This window comes from Cnephaeus nilssonii (assembly GCF_951640355.1).
Source record: "Cnephaeus nilssonii genome assembly, chromosome: 9".
NCBI lineage: Eukaryota > Metazoa > Chordata > Mammalia > Chiroptera > Vespertilionidae > Cnephaeus > Cnephaeus nilssonii.
In genome coordinates this window covers 88,656,011-88,679,028 of record NC_137080.1, presented here as the reverse complement: position 1 = coordinate 88,679,028, position 23,018 = coordinate 88,656,011, and the positions used below count along the sequence as shown (strand labels likewise).

General features: G+C 48.6%; 1 protein-coding gene across 1 annotated transcript in view; it reads left to right on the top strand.

Moving 5' to 3' along the window:
• Positions 1-23,018, top strand: part of DNAH8 (dynein axonemal heavy chain 8) — a gene marked incomplete at its 3' end in the record, with an annotated part of 261,455 nt that overhangs the window by 225,619 nt on the left and 12,818 nt on the right. Inside the window, exons 83-87 of the mRNA XM_079779684.1 lie at positions 671-772; positions 4,725-4,885; positions 16,626-16,782; positions 20,426-20,578; positions 20,850-21,039. Coding sequence (XP_079635810.1) covers positions 671-772; positions 4,725-4,885; positions 16,626-16,782; positions 20,426-20,578; positions 20,850-21,039 — 763 coding nt within the window. The remainder of the gene's footprint in view (positions 1-670; positions 773-4,724; positions 4,886-16,625; positions 16,783-20,425; positions 20,579-20,849; positions 21,040-23,018) is intronic.

Sequence of the window (23,018 nt, the reverse complement as noted above, 5' to 3'; positions counted from 1 at the left end):
CTGACTATGACGTTTTGATTAAAAACTTATATCACATTGGGCTCATATTCTGCAATGATCATTTTGGCATATACAAACAACAGTGCTCTTGAAATAGTTGCTTTGAAGGGCCACAAAGCTGACAAATAAAGTTTTAACCAAGAGGAAGTAAAGAAAAATCAATCATCCTTACGTCTCCTACCTCAGATGTATTGAAGGGATTTTTAAATAAAAAAACTATTCATATCTGAAATGGCTATGGACATTAATCCATATTTTAATGTAGTTATCCCTCACAGAGTGAGATACTAAAGGATTTCATTGCAGAAACATCTTGTGAGTAATTTCCGAGTTGTTCTTATCCTGATTCCGAAGGCATATTGCTAAGAAAGCGTATTAGAGTGTTGATGACTTCATTTTTCTTTTCTTCACTAAACACAACCTTTCCTTCTCTAACAGCTCAGCATTACTGTAATGAGCATTATAGGTGATTACAAACACAGAGTGAAAAATAACCGTGGCGGTTCCAGCCGTGTAAGTGCAAAAGGTCTGTTAATACAGCACGATGAGAAGCTTCTGCAGCCGAACGGGGGCTTCCTTTTCCAGACCTCGGCCCCTAGGAGAGACCCAGAATGTTTAGACGTTTTTGCTTGGATCGACTGTGAATCAATCTTTATTCTTCCTAATGCAGGGTGTATCGTGGAGTACAGTTCGGTACATGATTGGAGAAGTGCAATATGGAGGCAGAGTGACAGATGACTTTGATAAACGTCTACTTAATTGCTTTGCTAGAGTAAGTCAATTTTGGGGGGAAAAGGCATGGAGACACATTTTATTGCATTTTCCTTTTAAGCAAAAACATTTTTTTGGTAATAGATAAGCCAAACTTGAGGGGAGCAGGGGGAGTAGGCGGGGAAGGTATAGAGCCGAGCTGCTGCAAAGAGTCAGCCAATAAAACAAAATTAAAACCAAAGCCAAACCAAGTAGCAATCTGCTTGTGGTCTGTGAGTCTTCTGTATAGATGAGCTGCGCATGCCCAGGGCCCCCGCCTCCCTCCTCCTTGAAAACACTGCACATAATTTCTCTGCTTCTTCCTCTGAAACCACGCAAAGCGATTTCAAGCCCCAAAATAACTGATTGGAAAATGAACCATAATTTGAGTTTTCTCATCTTTTCCATTAGGACAGACAATTGATAATTGATGAAGTGCTCATTTTTTTCTCTCTCTGTGCCCAGTAAAACCCACATATATCATATTGAACATTTTCTAGAGAATGTTCTTAGCAATTATGGCTTTCACCTTTCACATCAAGGATGAATAGTATAAATAGCCCATCAGACTCAAACGCTTCTTAAAATTTTTACATGTTAAAGAAGCAATATATATTACCTAAGTGGGAGAAAATCAGATATGTATTTTATGGTTATTTGAGTTCTTTATATGAGAATCTATATGGGTAATTCTCTGTTTCAATGATTTCCCCCCTCTAAACAAAATTAAAACCTCAACAAAATTAAAAACACAAGCTTTGGGGGGTACTTTGGTAAATTGGGGGTTTACCGGAAAGCTGATTTTTCTTTCAACCCTTTACACGTTTTTCTGAAGCCGTGTGTGGAGAGGTGTGTGTCGGTAAGGATTGAAGGCAGGAGTCAGGCTGCTGGACGTCAGACCGGTCCAGACCTCCCGGAAAGCCGTTGGGCAAAATTTACTAAAATTAAGTATCCTGAGTAGGTACATCCCAGAATATTTCTAGGAAGAGTCTACAAATGGATATGTCGACAAATGTTCATGGTGCTATTGTGTGGGAAGTTGAAGGCAACCTAGGAGTCTTCACGGGGATGGAGGAGTTAAATGTCGTGGACGCCGGCCGTGGGACACAACACAGCACTTGGAGGAGCGATCCGTATGACAGCATGCACAGGTCTTAGAAACTTACTGTTGAGTGCAGAGGTTAATGAAATCAAATGAGATCTATAAAGTAATACGTGTGTATTTCACAAGGATAAATGCATCGTCGAGGACATATATCAAGGACATTTAAATAGATGCCCTCAGAGGGAAGGAGACGGGGAGTGGATATCAGGGCTGAATGGGGAAAAGACTAAGGTGAAAGGTGCCTAGACTCATGAGAACAATAAAATCAAGGGATATGATAAACTCACCTCTGTATCCGAGGGTCAAAGGAGAAAAAGATATCTCAACCTCAGCTTCATCTTATCTTCTAACCAGGGGATCTAACCTCTTTGTGGCCACTTCACCCTATGTTACCTAGCATTGCCCGAGAGAGAATTGGTTTAATTGTATATCAGTGCCTTCCAGTGGGATCCTCCATTCCTGTGACTTTCAGTTTGAGGCTAATCTTTTCTCTATTCTCAGCATCTTATGGTGTGTCTCTCCTAAAACCAACAATTGTAGAACCTTATTTGTCTTTGGAGTATGACTGCATGTCTTTGTAAAGTACCTCTAGAATCTCCCACAGTAATTCCATGTAGACTTCATATTCTGTATTTTTAACATATCCCCAAAATGTCCTCCAAATTGGATGAAACTCAGCTATTTGTGTTAGTGAATCCAACTATTTGTGTGCATGTAAATAAATTAATGTAAAAACAGGTGGAGACTTCTATTTGCTTTTATAGATATACTAGAGGCCTGGTGCATGAATTCATGCACGGGTGAGGTCCCTTGGCCTGGGTGGCAATTGGGGTCAATAGGGGCCATCTCTCCCAGTCCCGGGGGGAGGGACCGCGGGAGGTTGGCCGCTGCGGGAGGTTGGCTGTGGGAGCATACTAACCACCAGGGGACAGCTCCTGCATTGAGCATCTGCCCCCTGGTGGTCAGTGCACGTCATAGTGAGTAGAGGTCGCTTAGGCTTTTATATATGTAGATGTCATCTGACAACACCGAGCCCACAGTGGTCACTGGGGGTCTATGTGCTGAGGGCCCCTGGCCTTCCCTTGTCTCTCCATCCCAAGAGCATAATCTGTCTAAGAATGACCACGATCACAGCACTGTGCTCTCTAATAACTTCCACCTGTTCCCCACTTCTTAAATTAGCACCTCATCACCCTGACAAACACAGTCATCCATAATATGGCCCCCCTTCACCTTTCTGTCCTCTCTCTCACACTAGATTTACCCGAGCCTTCGTCATTTCCCCCACCTGCCTCGCATGTGCATTCGTGTGGTCTCCTCAGCACAAGTCCCACTGTCACAATCCTGTCCTTCAAGGTTTACCTCCAAGATCACCTCCTAGCTAAAGCCTTACCTGACATACCTCACCTTATTTCTTCTAGTTTCCCTCCCATACAGGTCTGGCTGTGCTTTCCCCCTGCTTTAAGCCTCCTTAGTACTTGGCTTATTTCTATTTCCCCGGCTCTGGCCTCCGTGCACTTTGTACTGTGGCTATTATGTAATCGGCTTAGCCCTCCATTGGGTCACAAGCTCCTTTTTAAGGAAAGGACTGTGTGTGCCTCATCTTTGCATCCTGTTCTCATTCTAAGCTCAGTGCCTCATGCGCGGACGTTGAATAGGATAGGAGTGCGGCAAATAGAGCAACCGGGAGAACGGGTGCACAGGGTGTTTCATATTCAGAACAATCGCTGGCCCTAAAAAGAGTGGGAAAAAGGCGATGGAGCGAAGATACTGGCGCAGGTGTGGTTAGCCAGAGTAAGCACAACCCCGCCTCTTTGCACGCGGCGTCCTCGAGAGATTCAGACATCCGCCTGCTTTTCTGCTCCTCTGTCTCCCCATTAGTTCCCTTCCGACCGGGAAAATTGCTCTGTTAGACACTAAAGTCATTGTCTCAAATCGGGCTGGTAGGCATTCAGCATTATTTTTTCCTCTTCCGAATAAGTCTATTCACACCAAGTATATATTTGTGCTCTCGCTGTTACATTACACATAATCAGCTCATATGGAATGAGAAAAGGATGTCCTTAAGGCGAACAATAAGACGGTTGGATACATTTGCTTCTTGTGGCCAAGGACAGAACTTAATTAACAGGGGAGCTCTCCAGCTCAGGGCGGGAAGGGAGAGGCTTGGAAGTTTTCCTGGCCTCGTGCTGTGCTCAGTGCTGCTTTGCTGGGGGAGAAGGGAGCACAGAAAAGGCCAGAAACTGTCTCGTGTGTGTGTGTGTGTGTGTGTGTGTGTGTGTGTGTGTGTGTTGCCTCATCTCTTCTGCAGTGTGTTGCCACTCCTCTTTAAAAGAGGGATCGAGTCCTGGCCAGTGCACAGAAACGTTGCCTGTTCAATTCCCAGTCAGGGCACATGACCCAGGGCTCGATCCCCAATAGGGGGCATGCAGGAAGCAGCTGATCAATGTTCCATTTTCACATGGATGCCTCTCTCTCTCTCTCTCTCTCTCTCTCTCTCCCTCCTTCTCCCTCTCCCTCTCCCTTCCTCTCTCTCTAAAAATAAATTAAAAATCTTGAAACACACACACACACAGAGGGCTGGCGGGTCAGCCAGGTACTGGATCCGGGAGCACACTTGTGAGGCCGGCTCCACTCTCCACTGTCAGCAAATACCTTCTCTGCTGCGGACCAGGCTGGGGCTCCATTGCTTTCGCATCTTTTCTTCATCTGCGAGCTCATTATTCTGTCAGTGGTTGCATTTGGGTGCTTTCAACCTCAATATTAAAAACTATTAAAATGGAAATAAGGCAACCCTTTCTCTTTTCCAGTAGCAGTTTTCATTTAGATGTTTATCGATTTTATTTCTTCTATTTTCTCTCCCATACAGGTCTGGTTCAGTGAGAAGATGTTTGAACCGTCGTTTTGCTTTTACACTGGATATAAAATCCCCGTCTGCAAAACCCTGGACCAGTATTTCGAGTACATCCAGTCGATGCCCTCCCTCGACAACCCTGAGGTCTTTGGGCTTCATCCGAATGCCGACATCACGTAAGCTCCCGGCCCTTTTGAAACTTGAAGGAGTCATTTGTAACTCAGCCTGGCAATAACTACGCATTTCATCTCTCTCTTAATCTCTCTCCTTTCCCTACTTTTTATTTTATTATGAAAAATTGTGTCACTTTCTGTCTCCCAATTACAACTTTGTCGGATCTTGGCAGCTCTCCCCTCACTAAATCCCGATGCTCCGGAGTTTATGGCAGCGTGAAGGCTCTAATTTATGCACTGATTACTTCTCTGTCGTGTCATAAAACCAGCTGGTGTGATTGGCGCCGATGCTTTCCACCGATAGGACAGTCGTCCTTGCCTCTTACCTCAAAAAAGTCCATCAAAAATAATGGTCCTCAGTAGAATCTAGCAGGGCCAGGAGGGCCGAGAGAGGAGGGGGTGGAGGTGCTTGTGCTTGATCTGCTCCCTGGCTGCTCACGGCCTCCTCTGTCACTAACCGTCCACGTGGCACCAGGCAGTGAGCAAGGCGCACAGGGCGGCAAGGAGAGGCGGGGTGTCGAGGCTGCGAGGGAGGTCCCTGCTCCCGTCCCAGAGGCCAGAGGCGGGTGAAGAGGTAGGAAGGGCATCCAGGTCCCAAGCCCCTTCCAGCACCCGCCTTTGGAGGAGGTCTCATCCCTCATCCCCCCCAGAAGTCCCACCTGCAGACAGAGCCCCTGGCTTCAAGGAGAGGCCCCCGCTCAGCCTCCTTTGGGTGCTCTCCTCCGGCCCATTGATGCAAGGCCACAAAGTCTGCTCTAGGAGGGCGGTTTTAGGAAGGAGAGAGAAGCCAACAGGCCCCTAGAAGGTTCTGAGCTGTGATGGCTGAGATGGCGTGCGGCGTGCCCTCTCCCGTCACTCACCTGCAGCCGCAGCCCACGTCCTCACCTGGTCCTCTGCCCTCGCGGGCAGCCCTGGAGTCCCCGTGCGCTCCAGCCCTGCACGCGCCTCCCCCTTCACCAGGCTTGGCCTCCTGGCCTCTGTCAGCCACTTGATTCTAACTTCTCTGTTCCCTCTCATCTCTCTCATGTTCTTTTCATCTTCAAAGATGTGAGCGTCGCTCCAAAGGCCCACGGATGGCTAACACTCCCTCTGACCCCACGGGAGGAGCCCGATGGCCCTTTGGTGGTGGCGCGGGCTGCTATTTGAAGAATAAAAGCTGTCATAAAGTTAGCTGGAGGCAAGAGACAATTAAAAGGATTCCTCAGGGACCCATTTGTGAATCAACTTAAACATTATCTGAAAGAGAAAACAGAAATAGGTTTGCTTTAGCTGAGACTTTTAAAAATGTGAGTCAGACCGCATCAGGCCTCTGCCCAAGATCCATCTGAAGGCCCATCTTACTCTGAGTCAAGGTCAAAGGCCAACAGTGACCTCCAGGTGACCTACAAGGCCCAGTGATTCCATCTGCGCCTACCCCTGACGGGTCCCTTTCTGTCGCGCCCCCACCCCTACCCCACCCCATGGCCACCAGCTCCACCTGCTACCGGCTTCCTGTCACTCAGACAGGCCCGAGGCTCTCACCACAGCGAACCTGCACTTCCTGGCAGTCCTTCCCACGTAGCACTGTGGCTCACCTTTTCACCTCTTCCATTCTTTGCTGAAATATCAAAGAAGCCTTCCCTGGCCGCCCTATTTAACAATCGCTAGCCACTCCCCACCACCTCAGAGTCCATCCTCCTTGTCTGCCTTTTTCTATAGATTTTTCTCCCCAACTGACACAACTGTATTTATCGTTTGCTGTCGTCTGGCTGCAATCATTTAACATAAGGTCATTCTGTTGAAACTCTGGCCTCTTTGCACTGCTGTTCCTCCCGTGCCAGCCCGTGCCTGACGTGCAGGGAACATCTGTTGACTGCAACAGCCATACGGAGTTCCTCAGGTTGTGGAGGACCTAATGAGGGGGCTAATCCACAGAAAGGGCTCATGATGCATGTGAGCGGGCAGGAAAACGGGCAGTAGGTTGTTATGCACTTGTAAACGAGCAGGTGAAGTGGTCGCGTATGAGGGCTTAGAACCTGGGCTCCATTCCTGGCGAGAGCCCTTGGAGCCGTGGGAGCTGGTTCCTAGAAATGCGATGCTGTTGTGGCCGCGGGCTCCTGCCAAGGCGCGCAGAGCAAGGCTGGCCGCCTCTCACCCTGGCTCCCGGGACGCACGCCCGCGCCTGCATCACCGCGGGCAGTGTGATCACCAGCTCGCAGGGAAGATAAAGCGAAGCTCGGAACAGCTCAGAGCAGGGCAACTAACGTGTAATTCAAATGGTAAGCCACAGAGAGGCTTTCCCGGGACGTTTATTTGAGCTATTACAAGCCCTCAGACGAGTTGCAAGTACACAGTAAACTCTCATAGACCCTTCACTGAGATTCACTGATTGCTAGCATTTTGTTCCATTTGCCTTTTCTTTTTCTACATTTAAACCCCTGTATATTTATATGTCTACAGCGATGTCACATATAAGCACATTTATTTCTGTGTGTGTGTGTGTGTGTGTGTGTGTGTGCTCGTAGCCCCTCTCAGTGGATGAGCTAGGAAATACGTATTTTTGAAAACATCACAGGCCGCTACTAACAGGTCCCATCCCAATGGTATACCTCAGGGCTGTGCCTTGTCTTCCCTCCTTTCATGTTGCTGTCTCCTTCCTCCCACGGTGAGAACTCCGGTTCCCAGCAACTTCAATATCTTTACTCACTGGCTCCGAATCACCCCACCGGCACCCCTACAACCACCAACGTCCTGCGTGCAGGTCAAGGTTTCTCTGCTGTCCTTTTGCCCTTAGAACAGACCCCCTGAGGGCGCACGGAGTGCTCTGCTCAAAAGCCAGGCCGATTCTTTTCTGGGTGGTTATGCCATCCATTGAGATGTAGGTGCTTTGTTCTTATTTGTATTACATTTTAGTGTTTTCCATCTTTGCTCATTGTGGGTTTTTAATATATTTTTATTGATTTCAGAGAGGAAGGGAGAGGGACAGAGAGATAGAAACATCAATGATGAGAGAGAACCATTGATCGGCCGCCTCCTGCACACCCCACACTGGGGATCGAGCCCGCAACCCGGGCATGTGCCCTGACTGGGAATCGAACCGTGACCTCCTGGTTGACACCCAACCACTGAGCCACGTCGGGTGGGCTATCCATTGTTTCAATTATGTGAAACGTGAACATGGCTGAAAGTCACAGCTAGATAGTAAGTTGTTCTTAGAGAAGTCTCATTTCCAACCCACTTCCTCCTCTCTTTAGAGGCAGCCAACTGCACTAAGTTCTAGCTTATCTTCCCTGTGCTCTTTTTGCCCAGACACACACACACATGTACAGATATAGTCTCACGATCCTTTCTTAAACAAAGTTGCCATACTCAAGACATATAATTCTGTGTCTTGCCTTTTTCACTTAACAGTGTATCTTATAACCACTCCATTCAGTGCATAGATGCCGGCCTCATCACTGTACAGCCGCCGGCTCCTCAGTGCTCGTGTTCCATCGTCCCTGCATCCTTCTCCTGAGGCTGGGCATGTAGGGCCGCTTCCAATGCTTCACTACCCCAAATAATTCCTCAGTGAGTAACCTCCCGCGTGCGGTTCCCCGTATTGCGGGAGATATGTTTTCAGGGTAAATTGCTCTGCTGGGAGGCTGGCTAGACCAAGGGCTAGTCCCTGCCATCGGCTGTGCTGTTCCTCTCACCAGCAGTGAGGGCGTGCCTGGCCCCTCAGTCTCACCCACAGAGCAGTGGTGGAGTTTTGAATTTTCACCAGTATGGCAGTGGGAAATGGTGCCTCAGCATGGTTTTAATTTATTTTCTCTTATTTTGAGTGAAATTGAGCACATTTTCCTACATTTACGGGCTGTTTGCACTAATCGACCACCTTGGAGGCCCTGTGTGTGATGTAGGCTGCAGTCAGGGGCGGTGATGGGCTGCAGAGGTGGAGTGAAGCTGCAGGACAGGTCCCCAAGGCGGACTGATAAGGTTAATGAATGTGGAACAAGGCTGGGAGCCTTCTACAGTTTTCATTCCTTCATCCTTTGTCCCGTGTAGTGGTATTTCTCTCTTTTCCACGCCATCACGGAAAAGGTTCTGGTCCGGTTGCTGAGTGGAGGAGCTGGGGACTAAGAAATTAAAGAAAGAAAGAGACCAAGAGGCAGAAATAGATTCATGAAGCTGGGAGCCGGGTGGGCCGCCATCTTCTCTGATGGAGAGGTAGCATGAGGCCCCAAGCCATGCAGCGCGTTTATTTTATAGACCTAGATTTACATATCTAGTCCCACCCCGGCCAACACCTGGGCTGCTATGATTGGGGAAGCATGTTCCCAGGGCGTGGCTCTGCCTGCACCCTGAGTTCAGCTGACGATAATTAAAGAAAAATGCCCATGTGTCTTCCCAGGCGGCCCTCTTTAGGCCCGGGGCAAGTTTCCCTCCACAGCTCTGCACGCAGCTCACATGCCTCCGCTGGCAGGCCTTCCGGGGCTGGCACAGCTGTCCTTCCCAAACTGTCAGGGTCTCGCCAGCTCCCATCCCACTGAGTGAGGGCAAGTAAAACATCTGGACCTCTGCCTCAGATGGACTGTTCCTGCCAGAGACAGCAGCTGGCCCCTGAGACCTGTGCCACCCACCCCCCTCGGGATTTCTCTCCATCCTTAACTTCCCGCTTGGTCTGTGGCAGGGTCTTCCTCTCCCGCCCCCCACCCCTGCTCCCCTCCTCCCAGCGACCCTGGCCCTTTCCGGTGCCTGCTCAGGCCGTGGGCTCTGTCCCACAGGCTGCGCTTGGTCATTTTCTGTCTGAGTGAGCTCTGTCCCAGGCTTGACCCTTCTCTCCTCTGGGCTCTGAAATACCTGGTAACTAGAATCAGCCTCACTCTTCCTGGCAATTGAGTCTTCTTGGGGGGCTGCGCTCCAACCCCACGCTGTTCCCGCACCAGCCACCAGGAGGCAGTAAGCAAAAACGGACACAGCTTCCCAGCTACAGCCCAGTCTCCTTCCCCCAAGTACACCCTTCCCACTGCTGCAAGATGGAACTCTCCCCATCAGTGTGAACTAGAAAAAAGCGGTCACAGGTTCTGCTGTGGTTTCCGGTCTGGGAGCTGAGATGGTGGAGGCGTTGGGAACCGGAGTGTGTTTTGTGTAGTTATCCTGCAGGGGCGTGTTGGGTTAGGAAAGACAGAGTCAAGGTCACTGATCTGCTCACTGCCTGGTGCCACGTGGACGGTTAGTGACAGAGGAGGCCGTGAGCAGCCAGGGAGCAGATCACCACGGGCTGTTTGCACTAATCGACCACCTTGGAGGTCCTGTGTGTGATGCACAAGCACCACGGCCCCCTCCTCTCTCGGCCTCGTCTGTGTGGGGTGAGAAACGTGGGTTTCAGTGCATTTGTGCAGAGAGGACAGTTGAAGACGCAAGAGGGGGTGGACTGTCTGAGACACACTGGCTGAATCAATGTGACTGTCGCAGCGAAGAGGGCTCTTATTAATGTATCTGACTGCCCACGTCACTCAAAAGCGCTCTTGCTCCCAGACTGGCTCAGGGCTGCCCCTGGGCCATGGTGGAGAATGTGTCCCTGCTGATCAGAACCTGCACTCTGACCTTAGCATCCACAGAGTAGAGGTGAGAGGGGGACTCGGGAAGGGAGACCACATGTCTCCCCCCTCCGTCCATCCTTGCTTACGAATGCAGAAGTAGAGAAGGAAAATCAAGTTGAATAAATGCTTTCAAATAAATAAAATCTCTCCCAAGAGCTTAGATACCTTGGTGACAAGAACCATAAAAATGCATAGTTTAATCACTATGCATAGTTTAAATAGTTTTATTATCTAGATTTATCAGGTACCAAGGACATTGCAAATTCAACTATCTCAATGTCAAAAACAGTTATTTATTTTCGCTCTTTTTCTCATTAGCAGTTTTGCATATTTTTCTACCTTCTGAAATTTATCAAATGTCTTATTACAACTTTTGTATTCATTCCTACACAGTTTGAATTTAATTGTATTTCTTTTCTTGTTCGCCGGCACTGCTAAGTTTCAGATTTAAAAAAAAAAAAAGATTGTGCTCATTGTGGCAGATTCCTTTCCCAGTCAAGGCAGGAATCTGTGGGCTCAGTCCCTGGCCAGGGCACCTTCAGGAGGTAACCAATTGATGTTTCTCTCTCACATTGATGTCTCTCTCTCTCTCTCGCTCTCGCTCTCGCTCTCGCTTCCTGTCTCTAAAACCAATTAAAAATTATGCTCATTGCACATTATGTTTCACGTGCAAAGATGTGTGTAAATCGAGGCTGATTTGGATGTGACAGTGCGCGAACACCTCAGGAAATGGTTAATTATTTTGGAGATAGCCCTCTTTGCCAGTTGTCTTGCATTTGTATTATCCATGACCACCCAACAGAGATGACCCAGACGACTCCCCCAAAGCCACCGAGTGACAAGACCAGTAGGAGCTCCTTCCCACGTTTACTTCAAGGAGAAATTCCTTCTAGAAGTAACTCGGGACCAAAGCCAGTGGAGTATCACCGGTCTCTTTCTTCACCTCAGAGCCTTTGTTTATGGGACTGTCTCCGGGGAGCCCTTGGGATGCTGAGGCTCACAGAGAAATTTGCAGTTCTCCCGGGTAGCTAGTTAGGTAGGCCTCTGCCTTTTCTGTCTTTGCAAACGTAAAACCACATTGTGGAGAGAGACATAAAGGGAATGGAGGTTGGTATTCGGTGGCCGGTGCGTGGTGGGAGGTGATGTGAGAGCTTGTCCAGCTCATGTGCAAAACAGGGCAGCTTTTCAGGGATTCTTCCCACAGCTGTGTCTCAGGGACTGTTTTCAAATCACCGCAGAAGATTAATTGAATGCCCCCCCGTGGGAGTGACCTCTCGGGTGAGATCCAGCTGTGGCCCCTCCACGGGCCCTCCTGGAGTGCAGGCGAGGGTGGCGGGCGGGCGGGCGGCCGAGAGTGGGCTGGCTGCACCCGCCTGCAGTGTGTGCTGGCACGCCGCCGCCCCGGTGCAGAGCGTTTCCGAGGAGGACGCGAGCTGACGGGGAGCCAGGGGAGCGCCTGAGAGTCCTAGATACGGGGTCCTTCCCCGTTTCATATGTGGTTAGGACCGGTGGGAAGAATAAATCAGGATTTCCTTGGTAGGAATGGAAATTTACTGTTGTTTTCTTCTCTTTGACCTTTAAAGATCTGAGATGTATTTATCTTTAGGTGGAAAGGTGCCAGGAAAGAGACACCCAGTAATGACAGTATACTTTTGCCATAAGAAGAAACAAATAATTACATTTTCAAGCCCTTTAAATATTAGAGGATTGCTCTCCTTTAGATGTGAGGTTTAGCAAAATTCAAGCCCCACAAATATTTACTGAGAACTTACTCTCTAGCCAGCCTGCGGATTAGTCAGTCACAGTGCTTGCCCTGGGGCTCACCATCTATCAGAGAAAATAAATGAATGGCAGACAGTTATGTAATACAATATGGTAAACTCTAAAATCAGGACACACACACACACACACACACACACACACACACACACACACTGCTCTGAGAACAAAGGCAAAGAAGCAATCAATTTCCATTTAGGGATCAAAGTGAGCCAGTGAGTGAGTGAGGCCACCTCTGAGTTGTGCCTTAAGGACCTGCAGGGCCTCTCGGGATGGAGAAGGGGAGGGAGTGGGGCGGAGGGCGGCAGCACCAGCAAGAGGGGCAGAGTACAAAGAAAGAGGAAGATGAGGAGGCTGTGTGTGCCTATCAGATCAACTTGTACACCTTAAACACGATTTAAAAAGGACACATCCGCACCGTGAACAAAAGCATAGATGAGGGCACATGCAGGAAGGAACTCTCCAAGGAGGGGCAGGAAGCTGTAAAGAATGTGGTATGTTTGGGAGGCCGAGTCCAGCATGCCTGGAGCCGGGGTGGCGGGGGTGAGGGGGTGAGGGGAGAAGGCTCGAAGAGAAAAGCAACCTGACGATGATGCTGATACAACGCAGAGACTGGCTTTGGGAGATGCAGGGAGTCCTGAGAAAGGGTTTGGGACCGTTCCAAAGGCAGGAAGGATGAGGATGCTGGACGTTTCTACATGGTGTTAGGCATGATCTGGAACTAGGACTTGGAAACTGAGAGAGGCTGGGGAGTGACATGGGGGGGGGGGCATCTCTGAAGTTCCCCAGTTGGGCAGCTGATGGTAAAGGAGATGGTGCAAGCGCCAGCTCAGGCGAGGGAAAGGGGGGACTAAGGCAAACCAGAGCGAGAGTCGTCTGGTTTAAGAACAGAGCTCTGGGAGTCCGTGGAGATTTGGATGCATGGAGTTCATGATAGAGTCAGAGGTTTGGCGTTACTCGGAGCTGCCTGGAGTGTCCTGGCTCCGCAGGACCCCGGCGACGTGACACCTGCATCTTCTCCAGCACAGCTCCACCCACACACCCTCCTCCCTGCGTGCTGGCGTGCAGGTCGCGGAGTGATAGGAATCACACACATTTACATCTCTGATTAAATCTCTGTTACATAATAACATGTGGGTCCTTGACTGTTGATAACTTCATTTTGTTGTCATGTCAGCTATTTTCATGCGACACCAGCTATCACTACATTCAGGGTCGGGCAAAAGTAGGTTTACAGTTGTTCACATGGAAAATAATACAATAATTAATAAACAATAATATAAGAATAAACTGCATGTTTCTTGTATCACAACTGTAAACCTACGCTTGCCCCATCCTGTATTATTATCAAAGGGGCAAGTGTGGGTATGCCCAGGGCACTGTTGTTTGTATTTTCCTTTTCCTTATATGACTTTTAAAAACTGAGATAGCACCATACTTCAAAAATCAGTAACGAGAAAACAACAGGCAATGGATCATAAAGGCCTTTTGTGCCATTTTCCTAGGATGTTTTCCTCTCTGTTTATATGTTCAATTGTGTGTGTATGGGTTTGATATGCTCATCTTTCAACTTTTTAAATAAATGCCTTTTGGAATATTTTTTAAAACCTCAGCTTCTGAAAGAGGTTGCTCACCAGAGAGTAATCCTATATAATAAAGAGCTAATATGCTAATGGTCATCACGTCATCATGCCATAACGACTGATCAGCAGGAGGCTGTGTGCACAGCAGGTGCACATGGGTGGGCAGGGCTGCGTGCTCAGCCAGGCACACACGGGTGGGCGGGGACTTGATGCTGCATCCTTCCGGACAAAGCCGTAGCAGCTGCCTGAGGCTCAGGCAAGCCGCGGATGGCGACTGCTGCTGCCCAGGGCCCGAGGCTCAGGCAAACCGCGGTGGCTGTGAGGGCTGAGGATCAGGCAGCTGCGCAGCTGGCAGTGGCAGCAGCAGAGGCGTGATGGGGGTGTCATCTTCCCCTGATCGCTGGGTCACCTCCCGCAGATGGAGGCCAGAGGCAGCAGCAGCGAGGGGGTGATAGGAGCGCTGCCTTTCCCTGACCGGCCACCGGGAGTGGGCCTAAACCATCAGTAGGACATCCCTTAAGGGCTCCTGGACTGTGAGAGGGGGCAGGCCAGGCTGAGGGGCCCCCCACCCCAGTGCATGAATTTTCATGCACCGGGCCTCTAGTAAAATAATAAAATAAAAAAATTATACAAAATCCATTTTAAGGTATTAAAATCAGCTTTTGCCTATTGGTCTCTATTGTGAAAATCTTATGTTTAAAGGTAAAGTGGAGTTATTTCCCCAGCCCTGGTTGGGTTGCAAACATTCACCAGATCAGCCCCAGGGCCTTCGTCAGCACTGTACATCCTCCCCTGGCAGCCGGGCATGTAGAGCACGGAGGCAGGTGCGTTTGCCTTAGCCAGGACTTGGGAAGGATGCGGTTGTTAGGATACACAGGCTGGGGCCCAGATAGTCAAATAAAAATGCTGAAGACAGAAGCATCCCCTCCACTCTTAAGCTGGTGTCCTAAATAAGTCAAAGGTCACCTGAATAATCCAGGAGTCCCCAGTTTGCACAAAATTGGCTTTTTTTCACAAGCAACGAAGCCTGGGTAATTTTAGCAGGAGCCATTTCCACAAAAGGTTGTTTAATTCACACCTAGGGACGAAGAGAGAGAGGTAATTCCCTCATTCCATGTGCTGTGAGAAAAGGCGGGGTGGGGGCCGCTTGTGGCAGTGCATAAACCTTCGTAGGGATTTGTAAGATGCATTTCACAGAACCCCAAACATTTGTCACTAATTCATCTCTGTTGAGTTCTTCACCCTGTGGGCTTTGCTTCTCAGGTTTTTTTCCCCCCTCTTATTTTTCAAAATGTAAATGGTTTTAATCCTCTTTATTAGAAAAGTCATACTTCCTCTTTGAGAAAAAGAGCCAGTACAGAAAACAGAAAGTAATCACTGAAGCAAAAGCTCACCACACAAAAATCCCACTACCAAAATATTCCAGGTTGTCTTTGCACCTATACGCACACAGCGTTACCCTCCCCCCCCCCCCAAAAAAGAAAAATGGATGGTACTAGAACTGCCTTTTGTACCATGCGATTTTAGTCAGTAATCTCAATTCCCAGCTCCACCACTTAGGCTGCCACTAATCTCCTTTCTGTCTCTATAGATCTGCCTGTTCTGGACATTTCCTATAGATAGGATCATATGCTATGTGGTCTTTGTGTATGGATTCTTCATGTAGCACAACCTTTGTGAAGCTCATCCAGGTGGTAGCATGTATTCATTGCTTTTTATTGCTAAAGAGTATTCCCGCGTATGAATGGACCACATTTAATTTATCCATTGACCAGTTGATGGGCATTTGGGTAGTTTCCACCTTTTAGCTATTATCAGTAATGCTGCTATGAACATTCATGCCCAAGTCTTTGGGTAGACATGTCTTTTTATTTCTCTTGATAGGTAACTAGCAATGTAATTATTGGGTCATGTGACTCATATGATTAATCTACCCTGAACATTTTAGGAATCTACCAAGTTGTTTTTCCAAGTGGCTGCACCACTTTACAGTACCCTCCACCAATGTATGAGGGTTCACGTTTCTCCATATTCTTGCGAGAGTGAGACAGAGAGAGAGAGAGAGAGAGAGAGAGAGAGAGAGAGAGAGAGAGACTAGGTTCTCTTAAACATCTGTTCTGTTTCTCCACAGAATTTCTTACAATGGTGTTGACTAATGTCCCCTCTTCCACTAGAGAAAGGGACCAAGGCAGGGACCTGTTTGTCACCGCATTCTAGCACCTAGCTCAGTGCCTCGTACAGCGTAAATCTTTCCTGAATATATGGATTCTAAAGATGGATGGCTGCAGTTAGACAGGTGGAGCAGATGGATGCCAGTAGATTACCTTGGAAGTAATAACACACGTGGGAAAGTGAGAACACAGAACAGAAAAGACCAAATAAATTTTAATAGTTTATAACTCATTGAGCAAATGTGAGTGGTGCTCTTTGATCTGACAAATTGTCCTGTAATGGCAGCTTCTTAGGACCGGTCCGTAAGCCAGAGAGGAAGAAAGCAGGTGGGCTCTCTGTTCTGCACGAGGTGGTTAGGTCGGCTGCGAGGAGATTGATGGCACACTTTGCGCCATCAGGGACATCTGCGGAATCTCTTTCCCCGAGGAGGAGAGGTTTCATTTCTGTGATGTCCTTGGTATCCCATTGGGAGACAGTAAAATGGATCTCTGGGTTTTTTCTTTCATTCCTATTGGTTGATGGTAAAGCCCCCACCTTTTTTTCTCTTTTGCTGGATTTAGGTGATTCATCATTTCGTGTGCACTTTGATCATTATCTGTGAAGGTGTATTTCCCTGCATTCCCAGCAGTCCCCTCTTCCCATCAGGTACCAGAGTAACACTGCTTCCGCTGTTCTTGAAACAATTACCAACATTCAACCCAAGGAGAGTGGAGGAGGAGTGGGGGAGACCCGGGAAGCCATTGTCTACAGATTGTCAGAAGACATGCTGAGCAAGCTGCCTCCGGATTACATTCCTCACGAGGTGAGCTGCACCTCCCCCTACCTCCAGGGTACAGGGCCGCTCCACAAAGCCAGCGAGCTCAATGCCTCAATGCCGAATGGTGTGTTTCAGTCCCTTTCCTGTCTGCTCATCTCTTCTTCACTGTCAGCTGTTCTTTTCACCCTTGGTCTCCTCTGCCTTGCCTTTCTCAGCATCTTGCAAATTATGGTCTGCACTTTCTCTGACACCTTTCTCCACTTCCTTTCTGCCCCACTTTCTCTTTCAGTCACCTTCTCTCTACCCTTTTCCCTCTAGGCTGGAAACCTCTCCCGCCCTCTCTTGCCTAAGCCTGCTTTGTCCAGCCTTAAATTTGCCCCTTGTTCTTGTCCTCTGCCCTCCACACTTGTCATTTTCCAGTCCTCTCAGCCAGGTACTAGGAAAGCAAGCGATTGAAGTGAATTCACTCCCCAGGTTGGATGGCAATAACTTTCTACTTCTTGGACCTCCTAGGTGCTTGCTTGTTAATTAGTTTTCCTCAAATGTTTTACCTCAGGACCCCTTTAACAAAATGATCGAGGACCACCAATAGCTTTTTTTTTTAATGTGGGTAAATTACTGATGTTTAATAGATTAGAAATTTAAACTGAGAAATTTCAAAAATATTAACTTATTATAAAGTGACAGTAATAAACCCATTATGTATTAACATAAATGACTTTTTAAAAATTTTTAATTGATCTTATAGAGAGAGAAAGGAAGAGGGAGAGAGAAAGAGAGAAACATCAACTGGTTGCCTCCCCTATGCTCCCTGACTGGGGATTGAACCTGAAACCTGGGTATGTGCCCTGACCAGGATTTGAACCCACAACCCTTCAGTGCACGGATGATGCTCCAACCAACTGAGCCACACCAGCCAGGGCAAATGGCATTTTTATTTAAAAAAAATAAATATAATATTTAAAACAGGACAGTGCATGGGAATGAGGGGGATTGTTTTAATTTTGCAAATCTCTTTAATATCTGGTTTCATAGAAGACAGTGGGGGTCCCACGCCTACCTCCGTGTTCAGTCTGCTGTGAGAGCAGGTCACAGCCCTGGAAAACTCCTCTGTGCACGCCCGAGACAAGGGGAGTGAAAAGTCAGTGTCGCTGTGAAAAACTTAACCCCGTCGATCCCCTGAAAGGATCTCAGGGGAACTCAGGGGACCCCAGACCACACTTTGAGAACTGCTGATCTAAATAAGCGTCTGTGGTAAAATTTCCGGATGGTCTGAAAGTTCTGTAACGGAGCTTCCAACCTGGCCTCCTGCTTCATCCAAGGGGGCAATTGTGTCCAGGGTGTCCGTGCTCCTGTCTTCGCTTCCACCCAGCGGTGCCGCTGGCAGAGGCCGCCGGAGTCCTGGACCGGGCCGAGTGGAGGCTGATGCCCGGATGCAGGTGTGACGCTGGTCCTGCGTCTGCCTGGCCTGCATCCCCGACCCTAAGCAAACGCGCTTGGCAGCTGGGAGCCCCCGGCCCTCCCACCGGTAATGAGTGCCCAGCAATGGAAAATCGTTTTCTTGCCTCTTGAAACGATTTGTTTCATCGCGCAGATGAGCGCCAAGACACTTGGCCAGGACTCCGAAATCAATGGCTTCACGTAGAGATAGCGCTAGTAAGGCGAGAAAATATTTTCTAAATGAGTCAATATTTTAAGAACTGTAGGGACTTTCAATGGTTCGTTGGAAGTGATCTTCAGAGGACAGATGAGGGTAGTACCTGCCTCCAAAGGCGGTAAAAACCGGCCTGTGAACCACAGGCGGACGCAATGGGAGGAGGGCCTCAAGGCCGTGGGGTAACGTGAGGTTCAGGGTTAGCTGGGCACCTCCTAGCAGCCGGGGGCCGGGTGTGTGTGTGTGTGTGTGTGTGTGGTGTGAGGGACGTCACTATATATGGAGGCCACATGGGGGGAGTTAGTGCTGAAGGCATCTACAGTCACTTCCTCTCTCAAGGTCACTTCCTTTCTCGTGTTCTTTGTTGTATGGAGGAGATGTGCTCTAAGATGCGGCGGTGATGTGACGTTTGTAAATTGAAATATAATCACAATGTTGACTTCCACAGTGAAAATGAGCCCGTTACTGCCTGGTTTCACTAACGGTGGAAATCCCCCATGGGACCCCAGCAAATCTTTCGTTTATTAATGAAAAGACAGTTTTAGGCTGGAACAATAATCACAGTCAACATAAACTCAGCACTGGCATCAGATTTTCCAGCGGCTAAGTGTTTCTAAGCATGTCTCTGCTGGGGGAAGTTTCTCTTTTGAGCCCTGGGTGAGGCCAATTGTTTGGGGCTGTTAGCAAACTAAAAGTTACTGAGCTACTGATCTGACCTTGTAACCAATACCTGCGCTTTATTTCCCCCTTAATGGGGTTGCAAAGGTATAGTTCCTTAGTTTCTCTTTTCGTGACTCTCCACAGGGTAGTCATGATGTAAAGGGCTCGAGATGAGGACGGGGTAGTGGAGCCTGCAAGAACGGAAGTTCTAGAACAGGAATTTAGGAGAACGCCAGGAGGCTAGGGACCTCCACTGGCACGTGAGACAGGGGGTTCGGTCTTCCTTGCTGCCTGCGCGGCCGTGCAGGCTGCTCAGTTCACAGCTGCTGCCCTCTGAGTCTGTGCTCACCTCCATCCCTGGCTTCCTGGGAGGGCGCGGGGTCTGTCCAGGCGGGACCTCTGTGCCATGGGAGAGTGTCCCGAAAGATGTGGACGTGGTCTGGCGCCATCCGTCCCTAGCATTCCGTGACTCGGGACAGGCAGTGGGCACCTCCGGCCGAGGACCCCACGGCTCCCCACTCCCCGGTGGGTCCTTGGTCGGGGCCGTCACTGTGAACTCTCTCCCTCTCTGTGCGTTTATCCTCCCCCTGTGCTGGCAGCTCTCCCATTGCGGCCAGCGGGAAGGCCAGACCTCTCTCGGAGTCCTTGCCAGGATTTGTGGTCAATCCTATCTTGGGCAGATGTCACGAGGTTGAAATGTGCACATGGATTGACGTATTTTCCAATCATTGTTGTGCTTTATTGTTTCCATAACCCGGGGCTTTTGTATCAGTCTCTTCAAAATGGTCAGTAAATGACGTACCAAACGGAGCAAATGGCAGGTGCCTAACGACTCGCCCACGAAGGCAAATATTTCCCTTGGTTAAGTTAGGAAAGCCTCGACCGGCAGGCACCCTAGCCCAGGCCACATGGTCTCTGGGAATCCTGTTCATCGGTGACAGCTCTGGAAAGACTCAGCCTTATCTACTGTCTGTGACATTTCTCACAGCAGCTCTGCAAGAATTATGAAAAGTATTCCTAACTGTGTTCTTACAAAGGTTAAATTGTGAAAGAGTATTTAACGGACACTTAGTCATTAATCATTTGAAAGGGAAAAAGGTGCAATTTTACTTCAGCTTTTTAAAGTACATTTCCAATTATCAACTGAAGTCCAGCCAGTAGGAAAGAAAAATCATTTTATTTGAACAGTCATGTTTGAAGACCGGAAAATGGGGGACTTAATGGCAGGTCTGGTTCTGCAAGCGATCGTTGAGAGTGTACTGGGCTGTGGAGGTACTTCCAGAGGCCGGAGGAGAACAGAGAGGAGAGGCCATTGGGAGAGGGGTGACAGGCGATTTTTTAAAATCTCCCTCCTTGTGCTGCTCTTTGTTTCAGGTGAAAGCTCGCTTGGTCAAGATGGGACACCTGAACTCAATGAACATATTTCTCAGACAGGAAATCGACAGAATGCAAAAAGTGATAACAATACTTCGCAGCAGCCTGAACGACCTAAAATTAGCCATCGAAGGGACCATCATCATGAGTGAGGTGAGCGGTTGGTTCCTCAATGGTCGTTCCCTCTTCTTGTGGCTTTTCCTGCTTCTCTGTTTTAACTTCATCTTTTTTTTCCCCCCACCTTCGGTCATTTTATCTTTTATTCGTTTTTTTTCCTTTATTGATTCAGGTATTACATATGTGTCCTTATCCCCCCATTGCCCCCCAACCCCCCCACTGATGCCCTCACCCCCCGGTGTCTATGTCCATTGGTTAGGCTTATATGCATGCATACAAGTCCTTTGGATGATCTCTTTAACTTCAGAACTTGAGGGATGCCCTGGACAACATGTACGACGCTCGCATACCTCAGATCTGGAAGAGGGTGTCCTGGGACTCGTCCACCCTGGGCTTCTGGTTCACCGAACTTTTGGAGAGAAACTCTCAGTTTTCCATGTGGATATTTGAAGGGAGGCCCAATGTGTTCTGGATGACTGGTTTCTTCAATCCCCAAGGTACGTGCTCCTAGGAGAGTGGGCAGACTGGAAGGTGTGGGTGTGTGCATAGCAGCGCGGGGCGGTACATGTATCTTACGTAAAACAGCACAGAGGGACAGCCTGCGGGGTGCTGGACACGCGCTTTCAAAGCTTGGGGACCACAGGCGATCTTCTGTATTTGTTTTGCAAATTCAACCTTTGTTTTTCTTCTCGTCCACGTCTGCAAGCCATCAGTCTGTGGTTAGAACATGTGAAATAGTAAAAGGGTGTCACGCAAACCTTAGTTTTTAAATGTTTATAAAAATGAAGTACCAATATATGCAGAAACTGTTGCCAAAGTACAGGAAATTAGACTGACTTCAACAGTGATCACGTGGCAAAAGTTTTATTTCCTGAACTCCAGAGTCTGCCGCCCCCCCCATCCTCTTCTTCTTTTTTTTTTTTCCCCCTTGAAAAATGCTCTGCATTTAATCCTTCATCCTGGGAATGTTTACTGTGTAAATTACTGACCGATGTCATAGACTTGATAAAGTTCAGAAACACAACTTTTTCTCACTGCAACATGGATAGTGTTACTTCAAGTAATTCTTGACCAAAACGAAGAGACATGGCCTCCGTCCAGTTCCACACCTTGCAGCTCCCCTGGCGATGCCATTTAAGAAGCGTGCACACTTAGAGAGCTGGGGTGTGTGGTTGCTACTCGCAGCTGTATGGCTGAGTCTCATAAAATAATGGTGAGGAAAGTCAAACAGGACTCACTGTAATGGTACACATTGTACTGTACGTGTAATGAATGCATGTATACTGTACAATTCCACTTGTACAGAGCCAACAGGCAAAACAGACCCACGATGTTAAATGAGGATGGTGGTTACCCTTGGGGGCTGGCAGGGATTGCGAAGGTCACAAGAGGGCCTCGGGGGTCAAGAATGGTCCGTTTCTTGATCTGGACATTGCATTTCTTGGTGAAAATGCATGGAGTTGTACACTTTCCTTTGCCTGAGTAATACGTCAATAAACAGTATCCCTTAAAAGTATACATTTAATTATCCTTGGGGTACATGCATTCATTCACTCCGTGCATTTTCAAATAACCTAATATTTTCTAACTTTAAAACACTAACCCGCTATCCTGGTGGCTTTTACGAGTTTACCAAGGGGTGCATGTCAGATTAGAAAAGGACAGCCCCCAATTCCACTTCTCCATTTTCTCCCAGAATTTCCACTGAATTTGGGGAGGAAAGTTTTTTTACTGTGATTCTCAGATTCTGTGTGTCTACTTGTGAGTCTCTTTCCTCCTTACCAACTAACTTGCAGTTTCAGTGAGTTGCCACCAAGTAATTCCTGGCTTTGGAGCCTGAAGAAATAGCATTTAACATAATTACGCTGTTTAACCACCTTCTGTTTGCCAGCCCTCTGCTGGGTGCTTTCAATAGAAAGAAGTCTGAGGCCTGATTCCTGCCCCAAAGGGGCCCGTGATGAGGTTGGCGAGACAGACGCTCCAGCAACTTTAATGCAATGAGAACTCAGTGTCACGCGGGACAGAGGACAGAGAGGGCAGGGCTTGTGGAGAGCTCCCCCTGGAGGCGGGAGTAGGGTTTGCTGAGGCGGGGATGCCGGCAAAGGCAAGGCGTGTCCAGGGGAAGGAGGAGGCAGTGTGGCCGGAGCTGGAGCTCGGGAGCAGGAGCGGGGTGGTGGGGAGGGAGGCTGGAGCCTGAAGTCTCCCGGGAGAGTCTGGGCTGCAACATACAGGCACTGGGTCACCAACCCTCGGACCATCCTGAGAGCAGGAGGAGGGAAGACTGGAATGTGGACCCAGAGCCACAAGCCTTACCAGGTCCAAGGGAGAGAGCCTGCACCTCAGCCAGGTGCCGAGGAGGGGCAGATTGGATGGAGCGATTAAACCGGAGCCCTCGAGAGCGCAGGGCCTGGCAATGGCTGGGGTGAAGGCAGGTGCCAGACCAGTGGTGCAAGAGGCACAGGCTGGGAGGAAGGGC